This window comes from Dermacentor albipictus, chromosome 3 (assembly GCF_038994185.2).
Source record: "Dermacentor albipictus isolate Rhodes 1998 colony chromosome 3, USDA_Dalb.pri_finalv2, whole genome shotgun sequence".
In the NCBI taxonomy this organism is placed as follows: Eukaryota; Metazoa; Arthropoda; class Arachnida; order Ixodida; family Ixodidae; genus Dermacentor; species Dermacentor albipictus.
The window spans coordinates 140,423,662-140,440,060 of record NC_091823.1 but is presented as its reverse complement, the minus strand read 5'-3'; the positions used below and the strand labels follow the sequence as shown (position 1 = coordinate 140,440,060).

Sequence of the window (16,399 nt, the reverse complement as noted above, 5' to 3'; positions counted from 1 at the left end):
GCAGCTTCTACTAGTGGTGCAAGGCTGGAGTCAACAGCGGAGCTCCTGATCACCTAGTTTTTACGTGACCTGCCCAAGTTGTTTGCAGGTTTTGTGAGGTTATGCTAGGTTTTGTTAAGTTGTTGGTAGGCTTGGCTAAGTCAGTTCTATGTTTTGCGAGGTTATGGTATTCTTGGCTAAGTTGTCTCTATGTTTTGCAAGGTTATGCTAGGTTTTTTAAAGTTATTCTTTCAACGGGCTTGACGCTGGAATTTTTCGGGCAGTAGCAGGGAGAGATCGCTTTCTCGGCGACATCGAGCGTTCAGGCGCCGACTCTCGCGTTCCCTGGACTGAAACTCGGTATCCTTGACTCGGCGTCACCTCTTCTCAGCCGCATCTTTGGTGCGGTGTTCCGGATGAGCTCGGCGATGACGCATCGCTTCTCGTTCGCAGTAAGGGGCTCTTCCTGGAAAGCCGCATCTTCATCGGGCGTTCAGACTGGCGTTCAGACTTTTTTCGTTCTTCCCATGTCAGCAGCACTTACGCATGGAGAAGAGTACGGGAGAGGTGTGTCGCCGCGCCGGCTGCTCCGAGCGTTTTAGTCGTCTGTGACGTCATGACTTCGCCCTACGCACGTGGGGTGCGAGGAGATTACGTAGCTAGGCGCTCTCGCAGGTGGTTGCTAGGCAGCGCGATGCGGCTCACAGCTGAACTGAGTTTTCTGGTAACGCTACATGGCAGAACTAAAAACTTAAATAACTCCATTGTTAAAGAGTCACCTCTAGGACAACATGTAGAGCCGACTTGTAGCATTGTAGAAAGCATGGAAGTTCCAATTTTGCGAAGATATAATGCCAAACACGCCGCATCGCCAATGCATTTCAGTGGTTGCAAGGTGCTCCTTCCGTCACGTTGTTCTGTGGCCGACCGAAATACCACTACTCTTTGAGGGCTCATGCGCTTCACGTCGCGCAACACACCCAGATAAGCAGTCTGTGAATTGGTAAGGATTATAAGGACCGATGAGAGGTTATATGGGTCTCATTCCGGTTGATAACGCTTTGCCGCGATTGAATAAGGTGCTAAATAGCGATAAGGGCTCATAATGGTTGGGATAATGCTGATAACGTTAATAAGAACCGATGAGTGTTGGTAACGGTCGGGTCAAATCCGATAAGGCTGATAATGACCGATAAGGGTTGAAAATGGTGGGATCATGCGCCATAAGGTTCACAAGGACAGATATAATTTCATAAGGATCGGATAAATTGCGATAAGCTTGATAGCAACTGATGAGGGTCGATAAATCTTGGATCTAGTCCCCTAAGGCTGATAACAACCGCTAAGTGTCGGACCTAGTACAATACGATTTATAACGACCGATAAGGGTTGAAAGAGTTTGTACTGGTCAGGATTAACTTTCATAACATTATTAATGACACCTGGCTGCGTGGACTTGAGCAAGTGGCACAATGCCTAAACATACCTAGACAACTTCCAGAGGAGTTTCTGCGCGAATTTTTTTCTCTTTAATGACAATCTGCTACTGCTATTGCTAATGCTACTGCTAATACTGCTATTGAAAACCATCTGCAAGTTTGGGAACATGTAATCTCTTAGGAGGTTACACTATCCCCGCAACCTATGAAGCGGACAAAACTGACATTCACAGCATCACATTTTGTCGCACTTGCTAAAAAATTTTACCCAAGATTTCTGCCAACCGAATAATAACAATGCTTATGCCGTCCAATGTCTCTTCCACCGATGATATAATTTCTGTAAATAAAAATTAATTACCAAGTTAGCACATGTGTACCGAATCAACTGAAAGCTCCTGAAAAATACCAATACCTGCGGCCGGCCACTCTCTCGTTCCATTGTTGTTAGAGTTTGAGCAGCACAGCGTTGCACTTACTGCACTTACCGTAAGGTAAGTGCATTTTACGGTACGGTATTGCCGTTCCGTACTAACCTACCATGATGACCGAACACGATCAAGCCGCGTGTATTGCTTAATCGCACGATAACGCGATAAAGATGATTGTGGCTAATATTCAGGCCTTGCAGAATAGAGAGCGCAGAATATTGATTTTGGCGAATATTGCAAAGCTTTGGCATGTCCACGCATGTACTACTCGTTACGGAAGTACCAGGTTACGGAAAACGCGGACGCCACTCGCAAAACCATAGCGACATTTTGTGACACTTTGTCCAACAACGTGCGAAGCCTTTATTTTTTGTTGGATAGGTGGGTTTGTCCATGTAATAAATTAAAAAGAACTATTGTAAATTGGAGTGCTGCCGACATATTGCATCAGCAGATAAATGGAATATAGCTAGTTACTACAACGAAAAACCTGCATTCCCTCTAAGATTAGCTCTGAATCCCTATCTGGCACCACCAACCCGAATTGTTGTTTCTTTTTGCCGTGTTTTATGTTCTCTATCGTCGTTTACTTGTTGTTTTGTTTCGTTTTAGTCATAGTTATTTATGATTCGGCCTAAATATATTACTCGCCTGTTACGAAGGGCACAGCGCACAAATTCAGTTTAGCTGAAGTTTCTGCTTCCGGATAGAAAGCCTGCCATACTTGCTGCCCCATCCTCCGGTGGCAAAGGTGAATGAAAGTTGACTCATCACTTCGTCCTAACACGGTGAAAAAACGCCCACGGGACTTGGACATGCACGGCGTGGATTTCATGGGCGACGCCAGTTTCTCGAAATGTTTTGGCTTGGTACGGCTCAGCTGACGAAACACGCTGCGCAAGCTTCCGTATGCTGTGTAGACTTTTTACCCTCAATTATGTCGCTTAGGAAGTCAATCCATACGGTAAAGTGCGCACATGCACAGTCCTCGGCCGGTACGCCATTACCGCTCTTACCGTACGGTAACTTGGCACTGCTAAAGCTCTCTATTTTCTACAAGTAGCTTACCACACGAATGGAACTTAGGAGTGGTCTAGATTTACAAACAGGGACCAGACATTTCCGTTATGTTACTCCCCTAGTTCATTAAATAGTATATCTTCGAGTAGCTATTGAACTGGTCCGATGCTCTCATCATTACCTTTTCATACCCGGTAAAATTCCACACTTGTCAATGCGCATAATGTACATACTTCCTAGTTAAAGCCAATAAGAAACTAGCGTTCATGTCTCACACTATAATTTGATACGAACACAAAAATTATTATACATCTTAAACTACTCTAAAGAGTTTGTTACAGTGCTCCACCACCGATTGCTCCTGAAGTTGTATGGAGTGACGTTATGTGCATAACGTAGTCAACTAGATGGAGCAGTATCTAGCTAATTGTCCTCGGTTTCTCTTTGCAAATAACCACACGTCCAAACACATTCCTGTTACTTGTACCATCCCTAACATGACAGTCTTAGACATGCTTCTCTTCTTAAAAACAGATTAAATATCGTTTGCTACGTGTAGCCTGCACTACACATGTCGCCACATGTGGTTCTCCGATTAAATATTCCCTCGAACGTCACTTTAATATTGTGCAAGGCTCGTGCTTAAGCACATGGTAGTTAACCCTAACATTTGTATTGTGTTTCTATCTCTCGCTGTCGCAAACATTTCTCCCAGTTCGCAGAATTGAATATTTCTGATAAAGTATTTTGGCGTGCACGTATTAAGCGATAACTTTTTCTTACAACCTTTTCTGGAATAGGGACGAATCTTACACGACCCGCTGTGGTTGCTCAGTGGCTATGGTGTGGGGCTGCTGAGCCCGAGGTCGCGGCATCGAACCCTGGCCGCGGCGGGCGCATTTTCATGGGGGCGAAATGCGAAACCACCTGTGTACTTAGATTTAGGTGCACGTTAAAGAACCCCAGGAGGTCAAAATTTCCGGAGATCTCCACTACGGCGGGCCTCATAATCAGAAAGCGGTTTTGGCACGTAAAACCCCCTAATTTGATTTGAGTCTAACATAAGTTCCTCAGCATGTGACGCAACGTTTAGGAAACAGTACCTTCGTCATGGTCCACGACACGTCGTAATACTCGTGCTTTATCGTTTGTCAGACACAATTAAACAGCCACATCTATCTGAAACCCTATACTCGAACCTTTCGAGTAGGTTTGTTTGTTCTTCGTATTAACGCGAGAGCTTTAAGGGCCCAGTGTCGTGAAAATTTCGTCGTCCAGCGCCGACCATCTTGTGAGCGAAGAATCATTGTGTACCAAGCATACCCTGCCACGGAGGCCCTCCGTGTAGCGCACAGGCTTCAATGAACTGATTGAATTTTGCAAAGTAAAATGCGTCCGAGAAAACATCAAGTACGACTTACACATAACCTAGAGACATGATGGCATCTGGTACAGGACTGTATTTCGATATACCAGAGAACATAAGTCTGTTACGCGTAGACTCAAACACAAACCACTTTCCCAGCGCTTCTACCATTCATAGAACAGCGCGCCCATGTCCTTGCAACACCATCCAGATGGCGCTCGCATCCACGCATCCGCGGCTCGCTCAAGATGCCGAGTTTCTACCAGAAAGCTCGCCTTCGTGCATAGCGTTCGCCACCAACGTTTCCTAGTAATCATTACGCTTACATAAGCTGCAGTTGCCGGGAAGCGTGAGAAGCAGTCGGGGATCATCGAATGCTATCAAGGTGAAGCTTAAGTGCCCTCAAAATTGTCATATGAAGTCTGCATTTAGCTATTAGACGCGAAAAAGGATTCATAGCTCTTGCTTCCTGTCACCGCATCGCTACGGTCTTCCTTTCTTACAATTTTTGCCCACCTGATTCAATCTCCCACCACACATCATGCTCCGCTCATGCACACGCAAGCGCAGCGGCCATCATTTGCAACTTCGTTGCTTGCACACCTATCATATCGCGCAAAGTGTCATTGTTTACTTGGACGGCTAAGAAATAGAACGAGATTTCCTAACATGTTGCCGCCTTCATATGTCATTAGGTATTTCCGGGTTTTCTTACCAGTTGTGTTTCATCTCATTGATTGCATTTTTTTTTGCGTATGATTGCCACCGCTTATAAGTACCCTGAACAAGGTCTTTGCTTTACAGAAGTGAACATATGGCATGCGCGTTAACAGAGCTTATTAACACCGTAATTAGAAAAACTAAATTAAAAAGCGCCGGAGTCGGTTTTAGTATCTATTTTTTTCGCATTTACACTTGCGAATATTTTAGAAGAAATTGCAATTCTTTGTAACGCTCAGAAAGATGAGCTGTGCCGTTCGGAGCTTGAAGACTTTCTTTTTCCAATTCGGGAGCAGCAGCCGGTATAGATATTGCGAAAACATTTGAGTGACGTTGAGTCACAATAAAAATAGATATTCAGACCCACCAGACCGATCAATCAACTAGTGTCATTGTTGTAAAAAAACTAAGCTATACTAAGGTCGTTATTCGTTCTGCACTCGTTGGTGTGATGTTTCCCCCGACCTTTACTGCTGCGCATACGCCGAAGCGAAGCCAACGACAGCAATCCACTCCCTTACATCTGCTACAACCTTGCGAGCTTAGCACAACTGTGGCGTCTTATTTATTAAAGGAGAAGGTATAAAAGGAACCACATCAGGCACACCATTTCAGAGCAGCTAGCGGCTGGCTTGACATTACTGTGCGGAAGATATGGCACGCAAATGTACACTGGCGTCATCGGCTCTTGCGCTATGTATATTTATAAGCCTGGTTCATGATAGTCCTGAAGCACAAAGTGGAGGCGTTCGTATGGACTTCTTACCAATTTACATTAATGACCAAGACATCACAAAGGTGAGAGAAGGAGTGCAGATGACCTCACTTCACAAATGTATTCTTTGTGAAGCATGCTGGATTATAAAATTCGTAGCACTGAGCGCTTGTGCTCTCTTCAGGGTTTGTGCGAAAATGTTTTACCTAGTGTTGTATCTTCTAGTCATGCTGCATGTAAGCAAAGGGCGAAACTGAGCGAAGACGATGCTAGATTCGTGGTGAACACGCTCTTTCACCCCATAGGTGTTTCTTTTCTTTAGTCAATTCGTGAGAACATGCGTTTTCATCTAATGGAAAATGGTGGCTCGTGGCTATGCGGCCACAGACCCGAGCTTCGAGAATCACAAGAGTAAAAATTTAACAAATGCTTTCGAACGGCTGCGCCGAGGGGCGCCAAGGAGCTAGCTGGGGAAGAAGGTGATGCTCGAGCCATTGAAGATGATGATAGTTTTGTGTATGCAGGCCCGCACTGCCGGATTTTTGTTTCGCCTATTTATATAAAGCTTCACCTTCAAAAGATTACTTTGGCATTGCCACCGTGCGTGATGCTTCACGGGACATTACTGCCGTCGCATGCATATACCACGCTTTGCACATGCGTTGACTGATCCGAGCACGACGAAGCGTATCGCGCGGAAAAGGCAGTGTCGCAAGCGAAGGCTCTAAGTAGGGCAGTAGTCTACAGCTCACTGAGCATCTGCAGAATCAACAGCGTCAAATCCATATCGCCACGTGTGCCGGCTTCACATTCGAAGTATCCAGGCTGCTCTGTCGTTATGTAAACTTGATCTTAGTTACGTGGTTCACATTAGTCAAAATAGCTTTCCTGGCGGTTGTTACCTTGCGCAATGCTCCACAATACATCACGACCTTCGGATGCTGCTACTACGCTCGCATCGCTTGTTAGTACGTGTGATGACGGATTCCAGGACAAAAAACCGTAATGCAGTTCAAAGGCCTTGCCCCCAGCCAGTGAGAAGAGGGAGGTAGTCTACAGCGCACCAAGCGTCTGTAGAAGCAACAGCGTCATCATATGCATGTCGACTAGTGCGCCAGATTTAAATTCCCCAAAGCCAAGGTGCTCTGCCGTTATACAAGCTTACTTCTCGTTACGTGGTTCGGATTAGTTAAAGTAGCTTGCCTTGACGTCGTCACCGTGTGCGGTGCCCCAAGCGACATCAGTGACGTTGCATGCATATATTGCGCGTGCGTTGCTTGTTAGTATGTGCGCTAACGGATTCCACGACAAAGCAGCGTATTGCAGGAGAAAACCTTTCGCCCCAGCCAATAGAGCGAGTGCGATCGTCATCTGTAGCGCACTAAGCATGGGCAGAAGCAACAGCGCGGTCCGATGCATGTCGGCAAGTGTATCGGCTTCAATTATACGTAGCTAGGGTACACTGCCGTTATATAAGCTTGCTTCGGGCCACGTGATTCACATTGGGAAAAGTAGTTTGGCTGGGCCGTGCCACCGTGTGCGATGCTCTATGGGACATCACTGTCACCGCACGCAGATTCTGGCATCCGTCGATCATTAGCAAGTGCAGTAACAGATCCAAGTACGAAGAAGCGTATCCAGGAAAAACGCCGTGTCCTCAGTGAATGGCCCAAGTGCGGTCGTTATCTAGAGTGCACCGACCTACTGCCCAATCAACAGCGTCATCAGATGCATATCGGCAAGCCTACCTGCGAGAAGTACAGTAAAGGCTTTCTTTAAAATACGAAATCAGAATCTATCGCCTTAGATTCTACGACTACGAAGCAACTGAAAATAGGGGCACTCCGCAGTTGGATTCTATTTGGAGATTCACAATGACCAGTGCCCCTACGATTGCCACCTAACTGTGGCTTCGCTTCCACGGTGACAATTAGGGCAAGTATGAGTAGTATTTTTCTTTATACATGTACAGCTTATGTTTTTCTCTGAGCAGCGGTCCGGCGCTGAAAAGTATTGGAGTGCCTTAAAATATGCACGTGCTTTCGTTCAAATCACCCTTCTCACAACAAATTATCCTAACATGTTATTTCAGGTGTTTCGCAGAGTGCCTTATTGGTGGCTCTTCGGTTTCTACATTCCGCTCAGGGAGACTGCGGAGAACAAGAGAGAATGCGTCCATTTTAAAAAGCAGGAACAAAATGACACTGATATTATATTGAAAGCATTCGGCGGAAAGGGCAAGGAAGAGTAAGTAGTGGGCCCCTTTCAAATTTTTGTACTATGCATAAAGCTGTATTGTTCCCTTTGAGTGGAGGGCTCAAATATGAAATGCTCTACTTCGACCTACGGTAGAACAGCAGAAGCCTACCACTACGCACCAACACTTCCTACGTACTTGAAGAGTAACGTATGCCTTGAGTTAAAATGTAGGGGCAACTACAACAAAACCCAAGGTAGTTTTTTAAGCATGAAATGCTTTTTGCATCCACTTTTGGCGACCTTAAAGTGACCTTGAGCCGAAAGTGAGAGCCATTATCCGGGCACTCAAGCGATTCCGGGAAAGTTCCGAGAACAAACAGAGATCGCCCCGGTAACCAGTCAAAACTTTCAAAGATGCGGTCTCTGGCCCCCTACGCTTTGTACAGTACAGGGCCGCAGTACGTAGTTACTGGCCAAACAAATTACAAAAGCATTGCTTCCCAGTTCTGTTTTTTTCACAATATCAATCACGCTGTAGTTTGTACTACGCTGAAGTTTTATTTGTCGTTTCCAATAGTGTCATTCAAAATGGCAGATACAGGGCAGAACAGACCACAGAACCACAGAATTCATTCAATCTTCCTCCAGCTGGGCAGTGCGTTCTATCTCCCTGGCGTCTTTCACTGCCAGTCGTGCGGCCTTCAGGTGGTTTTCTTCTAGCTGGGCAGCATCCATATGGACCAGTTCAGAGTATGGCGTCGTTCGGTCATAGAGTAACATATGAAACGTAAAGAGTGGACACTCCCACAGGCGCCTGCGGCCGACTTTAGAGTTCCTGTATATGCTACTACAGGTAGCAGAGTTGCGCGTCTGTTTTATCACGCCGCTAGCGCCTCTATTGGCAGAGTCATCACGTGGTATTCAAGCAACCGTGCATTGCGGAGAAGCAGATGCTCGAGCCAATTTTTGTATTTCCCGACGCCGCCGCTGCAGCGAACTGGATTGACACAAGTTATCGCCAGTCAAATTCAAAGCGAATCCGGCCGACCTTGGCGTTCGCTGTTCGCGTGCGGGCTAGCTGCGGAGAGCTAGCTATATAGCTATGTCACTGTAGCTATGTCAATCCTGTGAGAGAAAAACTTTCACTACACTCCCACAGAAGGTTACTTTTGGAATCCCTGCAGTGAAAAGGCACATAATGAAGTGGTACTTGCAGGTGTGGCTGATATCCAGTGTGGCTGATATCCAGTGCCTACTAGTAGGTGGGTACGTTTCTACAGCAAGTCTAATGGGGTACCAGTGTCGAAATACTAATTGTTGGCCATTGATTCACCAGTAATGGTTTAGACTGCCTACACGTTGAGAGCTTTGGCACATAAGCAGGTATCCCTAATGCAATTCCGAGTACCCATTATCCAGTGTTCAGTGCAGCGCCGGATTATGGGCCCAGTGCCGCGCGCGGGATGCTGGGCAGGCGCGGCGTATTCGGAGGCACTGGGTACTGGTGTGAAAAATAACTCTGGTGCGTTAAATACGCGGTGCCTCGACACCGTATATATTTTGTTGGAATACAAAAAGCAACAGAGAGCGATTTGGTGCAATAAAAAGAAAAAAAAAGCTCCGACCAGGATTCGATCGTCGGAGCTACAGATACCAAGCCCGGTACTTTACCACTGCGCCACGCAAGAAGGTCAATATGAGTGGATAATATGCCATGTCAAGGATCGATAAGAAGTTTTAGTTTCGCAGAGATGACTCGCTCAGTCATGGTAGATGCGCTATCGCCCTGCATATAAAACTCACGCCTGTACCACAAAGAACATTTTGCTGTCCGTATTCAGTAGCATGCTCGGAAGTGCCACAACATTGATTTTCACTTGCGACTGGCATTTTAACTTTGAAAAAAGTTCTAAATAAACCGCCGACCCGGGACGCTGTATGGGCTGTTACTACTGATTTGGATAGCTGTTTCTTGTTCTTCACGCGAAGGATATGCAACGTTTTCTTAGTTCAGTGATGCCTTTAAGTCGACACGTCTGTCTAGTCATATATTTTCGTCAGAGAAGCGCAGGCTAGTGCCGGGAGCCTTCCGCGACAGCACATATATACCTGTGTTTAAGACGCGTCACATCGGCGCTCATCGCTACTTGTGCTGGCACTGTAAACATGAAAAAATTGTTTATTTAAGAACACTGATGCGAAACCTGAAATATAGAGTGATTTATCCGTGTTAGACTTCTTGATTCCTGACCCTAGGCGCGCCGAGAGCCTGCAGACGGACTCGGCGGATACGCTAGGCCTAAGCTTCGGTGGGGACCGATCTCGGCGCCTTTTTCTTGACGATCTTATGCAGTCAGCTGTTTCGATGCGCTTTGTTTGCGATTAGGCAGACAAGCAGTCCAAAAGCGACGCAAAACCACCAACGGTCGATCGACGATACGGTAGGCATGCCGCCTGCAAAAACGGAGTGCGGCTTCGCCGCATAGATTCGGTTGCTTCCCAGGCAAGATGGCAGACCTACGCGCAACTCTGCTACCTGTGGTAGCACATACAGTAACTCTAGCCGACTTTGGCTCTCAGCGCACCTAGCAGAATCGGCGAAACGCACCAGCCTCCAAGGTGGTCGGGCACGCCGCAGAATCTCGGAGGCCCTAATTTCAGTTTCGTTTCTTCTTATTATTTTTTTGTGCGACCCACAACGTTGCCTAAATCGAGTGGTTTCATGCAGGCGCTTGTGCCGCTGTTTATATGCGACGACGAGCGCACAAAGGTGTTTCACTTCATGTTTCTTTCATTTAAATTCATATTTGCTGCTTCAAGCTGTAAGTTGGCGCATCAATCATGCCAACCGTTAAGGAAGTAGAACTTTATCACCTATGATACTGTAGGTCAAGTTACTCATGCCAAACAGGTGTATCGTAAATAAATGTGGCATGTTTCTTAAATATAAATCAACTTGCTGCACAGTCACGAACCAGAAAATAGCAGACAATTTATTGAAGCTAGAATGCAAGAGGCAGATACATGCAAACTGGAAGAAACAGCGAAATGCAAGTAATACGGGTGTCACACGGCGCACTTTTAAACGCGATCAAGCCCAATCCGATTTGATTTTCTCGGTCCCGATTGCTTCTTTCGCGCAAACTGCGCGATGGAGCCAACAGAAGTCGAGAATTTCGATCCGGATCAGAACTGATCTCGATCGAAAGTGGTAGTGTGACACCGGTATAATGGAGAATAGTACGAAATTAATGCCGTGATGGCAATTACTTTGCACAAGCAAAACACATAGAAGACGTGTTGCAACTATCCAAATAATAAAAAAGAAACTGCACATATACGCGCCAGCACTTAATATGCTCATAATGGGATTGTTTTAGGAAGAAATAAATATGACGTTTCTTCTTGTACATTTACGAAGGAAGGTGAATTAGGGTGGCAAAATAATGTGTATCGTTGCCTGCAGGGGCGTAGCCAGGGGGGGGCTTATGGGGCTTCAGCGCCCCCCGAAATTTTTTCGTGCTGTCCATGCACCGCCGACCAAAGCGAACCTCGGCGCCGGAAATCACTCCGGATTTTGTCTAGAATGTCTAGAATGTCTAGAATGTATACTTAAATATCTTGTTTCGAGGTTTTGTGTATACATGCAGTGAACTTTGTTTCCAGTGACACTTTTTTGTCCTTTATCAAGCCGTATTTTCGCATTTGTATATCCCATTGTATCTTTGCATTTCTAATGTACGAGGGCGAGTCAAATGAAAGTGCGCCTGCCCTAACCGCGCAATAATGGTTCGGTTCATTATTTGCGAGGCATGCGCGTAGGAGAACGGCATGCCTCATTTGCAAAAGTGACACGCAGGTGTGAAGATAAATATTCTTTAATGCTCTCATACACTGGGTTGAATATGGTTGCGTCACATAATGGACACTTCAAAAGTTGAACAGCTCGGTGTCACGAAGTTTTTGACAGCTAAAGGTGTTTCCAAAACAGAAATTAATAGCCGTATGGCTGCCTTTTACGTCGAACACGGCATTTAATTGACCACTGTGAAGTGTTGGAGTAAACGGTTTAAAGGACGTTGTAAAGACATTCCAAGACCGGGCCAAAACCATCGTGCAATCACCCTTCACACAATTTCAAAGGTTCATGAGCTGATGAAACAAGAACAGAGGATAAGCATCGATGAACTGTCAGACCGTCTGAACATCAGTCACGGTTCGGTTCACGCCATAATTCATGAGCTTCTCGGTTATCGGCTCTTTGGTGCGCAATGGATCCCCAAGATTTTGATCCATCGCGAGAAGACGGAAAAGTTTCACGCTGCCTTGACTCATCTGATCGGGTATCACAATGAGCATGACGACGTCTTGTTTGCAACTGTGATCGGGGACGAACCTTGGTGCCACTACTACGAGCCTGAAACACGACGGCAAAGCTTACAGTGGAAACATTCGAATTTACCACGCCCAAAGAACGCAAAGGCCATCATTTCCGCTGGAAAGGTGTTGTAGACTTTTCTTTCGGCCGTCAGGGTCCATTACTGATAGAATTTGCTAAATTTTGAGAGGCTATCAATTGTTTCCGATATTGTGAAACGCCAGAACGGCAGGGTGTCGCAATTAAGAACGAACAACGTGGAAAATTGACGAATGGGGTCATCTTGTTCCACGACAATGCCTGTCCCCACGTTGCTTATGTGGTTAATACAAAACTGGCAAAGTTCAAGTGGGAAACGCTGCAACATCTGCCATACAGCTCAGACCTGTCACCTTGCGACTTCTACATTTTGGGGCAACCGAAAAAACAGCTCAAGGGAACCAGATACAGACTTCTTGAAGCAGCAACCCAAGGAGTTTTATAAGACGGGAATCACGCGACTCGTTAGTGAATGGGACAAATGTCTAAATTCTCATGAAGACTACTTTTAAATAAAGTACCCCGTTGTTGGCTCACATTCATTAGACTTGCCCTCGTATATCATGCAGAATTCCTGCTTTTTATACGTGCTCTCTGTTGCGACTATGATTTCGGTGCAATTACTCACGATACACGACCGGTGACAGCTGCTTTTGCGTAATACATTAAAACAAATTACAGCGTCATTGAGATTTTTCACTGGCCATTGCATATATACAAGAATGTAAGCACGGTTCTTGAATGACAAAGTTTCATTAACATATTTGTCCTCAACTTGTTCAGTTCATTGCCTTTTAATTTTTCATATCAGTGGCATGCACTGCTTTCCTGGTTTCGAACTGATATAGTTCTAAAGTTCGTGTGATATTTTCTTTACTTAATAAATAGACAAAAAACATGGAAGCATTGACGTCAGTTATGTTGGGCACAATTTCTGGCACAAAGGAGTATAATATTTTATGAAAAAATACATATTTTACTTGTACTTACAGTGCGTAGCTTTCAAGAATTCGTTTGCAGCATCTTTGGCAATGACAATGCAGTTATTATTAATGGATTTGATCCCTTGACAACTTGTTTAAGAGGAAGCTTTAGCTCGGGCCCAATCCGACGCGGCCTATTCAAATACTTGTAAAACGCAGAAACGCTTTTCTTAGATAATCCTGCTAATCGCTTTTATTGAAATTTGTTGCATTTGAGAGAGAAAGTTAAATCCTAGTTCTGTTCGAAACAAAACTTCGATTCAGGGCCTGAATTTTGTTTAAAATATTTTGAAAATTTTGAAAGTTTGAAAAAATAGAAGCACGACGTTTACAAACGAATAGCTATGCATGAAGAACAGACATTGTGGTTCTGTAAACGGCATCTGCTATAACAGTAAAAGCGGACAAGTTTGCTATGTCAATTTGTATCTTACGTGAATTGGTTGCGTTGTGTACAAGGGTTCTGCAAAAGCCGTAATTCCACAATACTGAATTTTTTTGAGATGCATGTGTAACATATCCATTTTGTCCGCTGTAGATGTGCTATTAGATGCAATTCACAGAATTGTGATATCATTTTTCATTGTTGAGTCACGGAGTTTTAAACTTGATAGTTTCGTATTCTGAAAATTTTCGATTTGGCCAATTTTTAATAAATAATTGACCACCTAAATGAAAAATTCGAAACCAGTAGTCACTAGAATTAAACTTGTTCTTTTAAATGCAACAAACCTCCTCAAATTTGGTGAAGTGGTTGCAGGGAAAAACGAATTCCCCTTCTACATGTACTTAAATAGGAGCACCCGAGCTAAAGCTTCCTCTTAAGGAGGAGGTTGAGCTGCAGCTACAGATATATATATATATATATATATATATATATATATATATATATATATATATATATATATATATGTAGGGCCAGTGGCGTAGCCCCCCCCGAACAAAATTTCTGGCTACGCCACTGGTTGCCTGCCAAAATAAAATGGCTGCAAAAATAATTGAGCCCGCACCAACATTCTTACCTCGAATGTGTAAACCAGTGTGTCCGTCACTAAACAGCTGCAATTAAGCACTTTGTGTTGGGGCTCTTCACCTTCTGTCTTCGAAGCCTTGCAATCATCTTCTGATACTTGGAATTTTGCCCTTGAGTATGGATGATGTCCTTTGGCTGTACAGTGTATTTTGAGGAAATGGTGGGGATTCCTGCAGTACGTAGAATAACAGACAGAAGGTAAGCAGTACTGGAGGCTTCAAAGACATGGAATGTAGACGCTACCTTCCTTCATATAAGCAATACTGGAGCCTTCAAAGATTTGTAATTGAGATGATGCGTTCGTTCATGTAATGCGTATCTTTAGGCTAACGAAGCACTGTTATAAATGCTACACTTTTAGGCAAAGTTGCAATCTTTGGAGTGCCCCTTCTGCCACACAATGATAATCGTCATCTGCCTTGATGCGTTTCCTTTCTTTAACGCTGCGAGCCCGGTACTTTCCAGTAACGAACGGCATGCGCGTTATAAGCATGATAGCATTCCCGACGGGAAAGTAGCGGGCGCGGCGTTTTCAAGAATGGAAACGCATCAAGGCAGATGACGATTATCGTTGTGTGGCAGAAGGGGCAATCCAAAGGGTGTAGCTGTGCCTAAGAGTGTAAGAAACAAGGAACTTTCTATGGTAACGACTCCATACACAATTGAAACATGAAAACACGTATCTTCAGCCCAATGCAAAACAGCTAACAACGCTTGAGCTCACATAGCCTACTACAGAGGTTGACAGAGAAACCATTAATGCCGTACTGCAAATATTGCACGTGTGCCGCTTTAGAAATAGCTACATTTCTTTTGCAAAAGTAGAGGACCATAATTTTTCAGCAGTCACTGCGCGTAACATAAAGCTGTCTGCCCGAATGGCATGTGTTTGTAGGCCGCATTTCTTAACGAACCATTTTATTTTATTTTCTAACTTCATCATTGTATCCAACGTGCCTCGCAGCTCGGACGCTGCCGCGGCGCTGTTATCGCTAGCATCATTGCTCATTGGTGCGCATAAACAAAAGAATGCGAAATGAAAGTCACCATAGCAAATGGGCAGCAGCTGTTCGTGGCTGCAAGGCCGCCGCGACTCGTTGATGTGGCTAACAGTGACATAACAAAATGCGAAGAGAATAAGCCGTTAAAAACGCGCAAAAGAACTTGCTGTGGCCTTACCATTGTAGCGGCAGCAGCATCGGCGTCGCACGAGAGTTGACGCGGACGCTCGCGTCTACACGAGGCTCGAGCGGCTGGCGCGTTCCGGCGCGGGCTAGCGTTCCGAAGATCATTAAAAAGAATGCTACGCTAAGCGACGGAGTGTTGGTTTTTCCTCTCCTGCGAGAGCCCGATACTTTGACGGTCTACGTGGTCGCTCGTCGCCACAGTTTGGTGACCCCGGACGTGATATTGCCATACGCTCCTGTGGTAGAGACGACCATGGACCAGACCAACGCTACGAGAGCTCAAGGCCAGAACCCTTCCGAGGAACGTGGTGAGCCCTCCTGTTCCGCCATCGCTGTTCGCCTCCCACAGTACTGGGACCAGCATCCTTCGGCGTGGTTTCTTCAGGCCGAAGCGCAATTTCAAGTCGCTGGTATCCGCTCTCAAGCCTCGAAGTTCCATTACGCCGTCGCAGCACTCTCGCCCGCCGCCATTGACGAGGTAGCAGATTTGTTGAACTCCCCATTGTCTGCCGCCGCCTATGACGATCTCAAGGCAGCACTGCTACAGCGCACAGCAGCTTCACAGCGTTCTCGCATCCAGCAGCTTCTGTCCGCTGAAGAACTCGGCGACCGACGCCCTAGTCAACTTCTTCGCCGAATGAGCCAGCTGCTCGGAAACAACGCGAGATCCGTCGATGACACGCTGTTGCGCGAATTGTTTTTGCAACGACTCCCGGCTAACGTGCAGATGGTCCTGGCGACAGCCTCTACCATGGACCTTACCGGACTTGCCGCTTTGGCCGACAAAGTCATGGAAGTAGCCACCCCAACCATCGCAGCCACGTCACCGTCTCCGGGTGACAATACAACCGCCCTGCAAACTCTTCCCTACTCTTCTGCAGTGCAATCGCCGCTCGACTCCTTGTGTGAG

At 45.6% G+C, this 16,399-nt stretch overlaps 1 protein-coding gene across 1 annotated transcript in view; it reads left to right on the top strand.

Annotated features, from left to right (window-relative positions):
• Positions 1-5,545: 5,545 nt before the first annotated feature.
• Positions 5,546-16,399, top strand: part of LOC135917734 (uncharacterized) — a 74,736-nt gene continuing 63,882 nt past the window's right edge. Inside the window, exons 1-2 of the mRNA XM_065451304.1 lie at positions 5,546-5,753; positions 7,763-7,917. Coding sequence (XP_065307376.1) covers positions 5,610-5,753; positions 7,763-7,917 — 299 coding nt within the window. The 5' untranslated portion in view covers positions 5,546-5,609. The remainder of the gene's footprint in view (positions 5,754-7,762; positions 7,918-16,399) is intronic.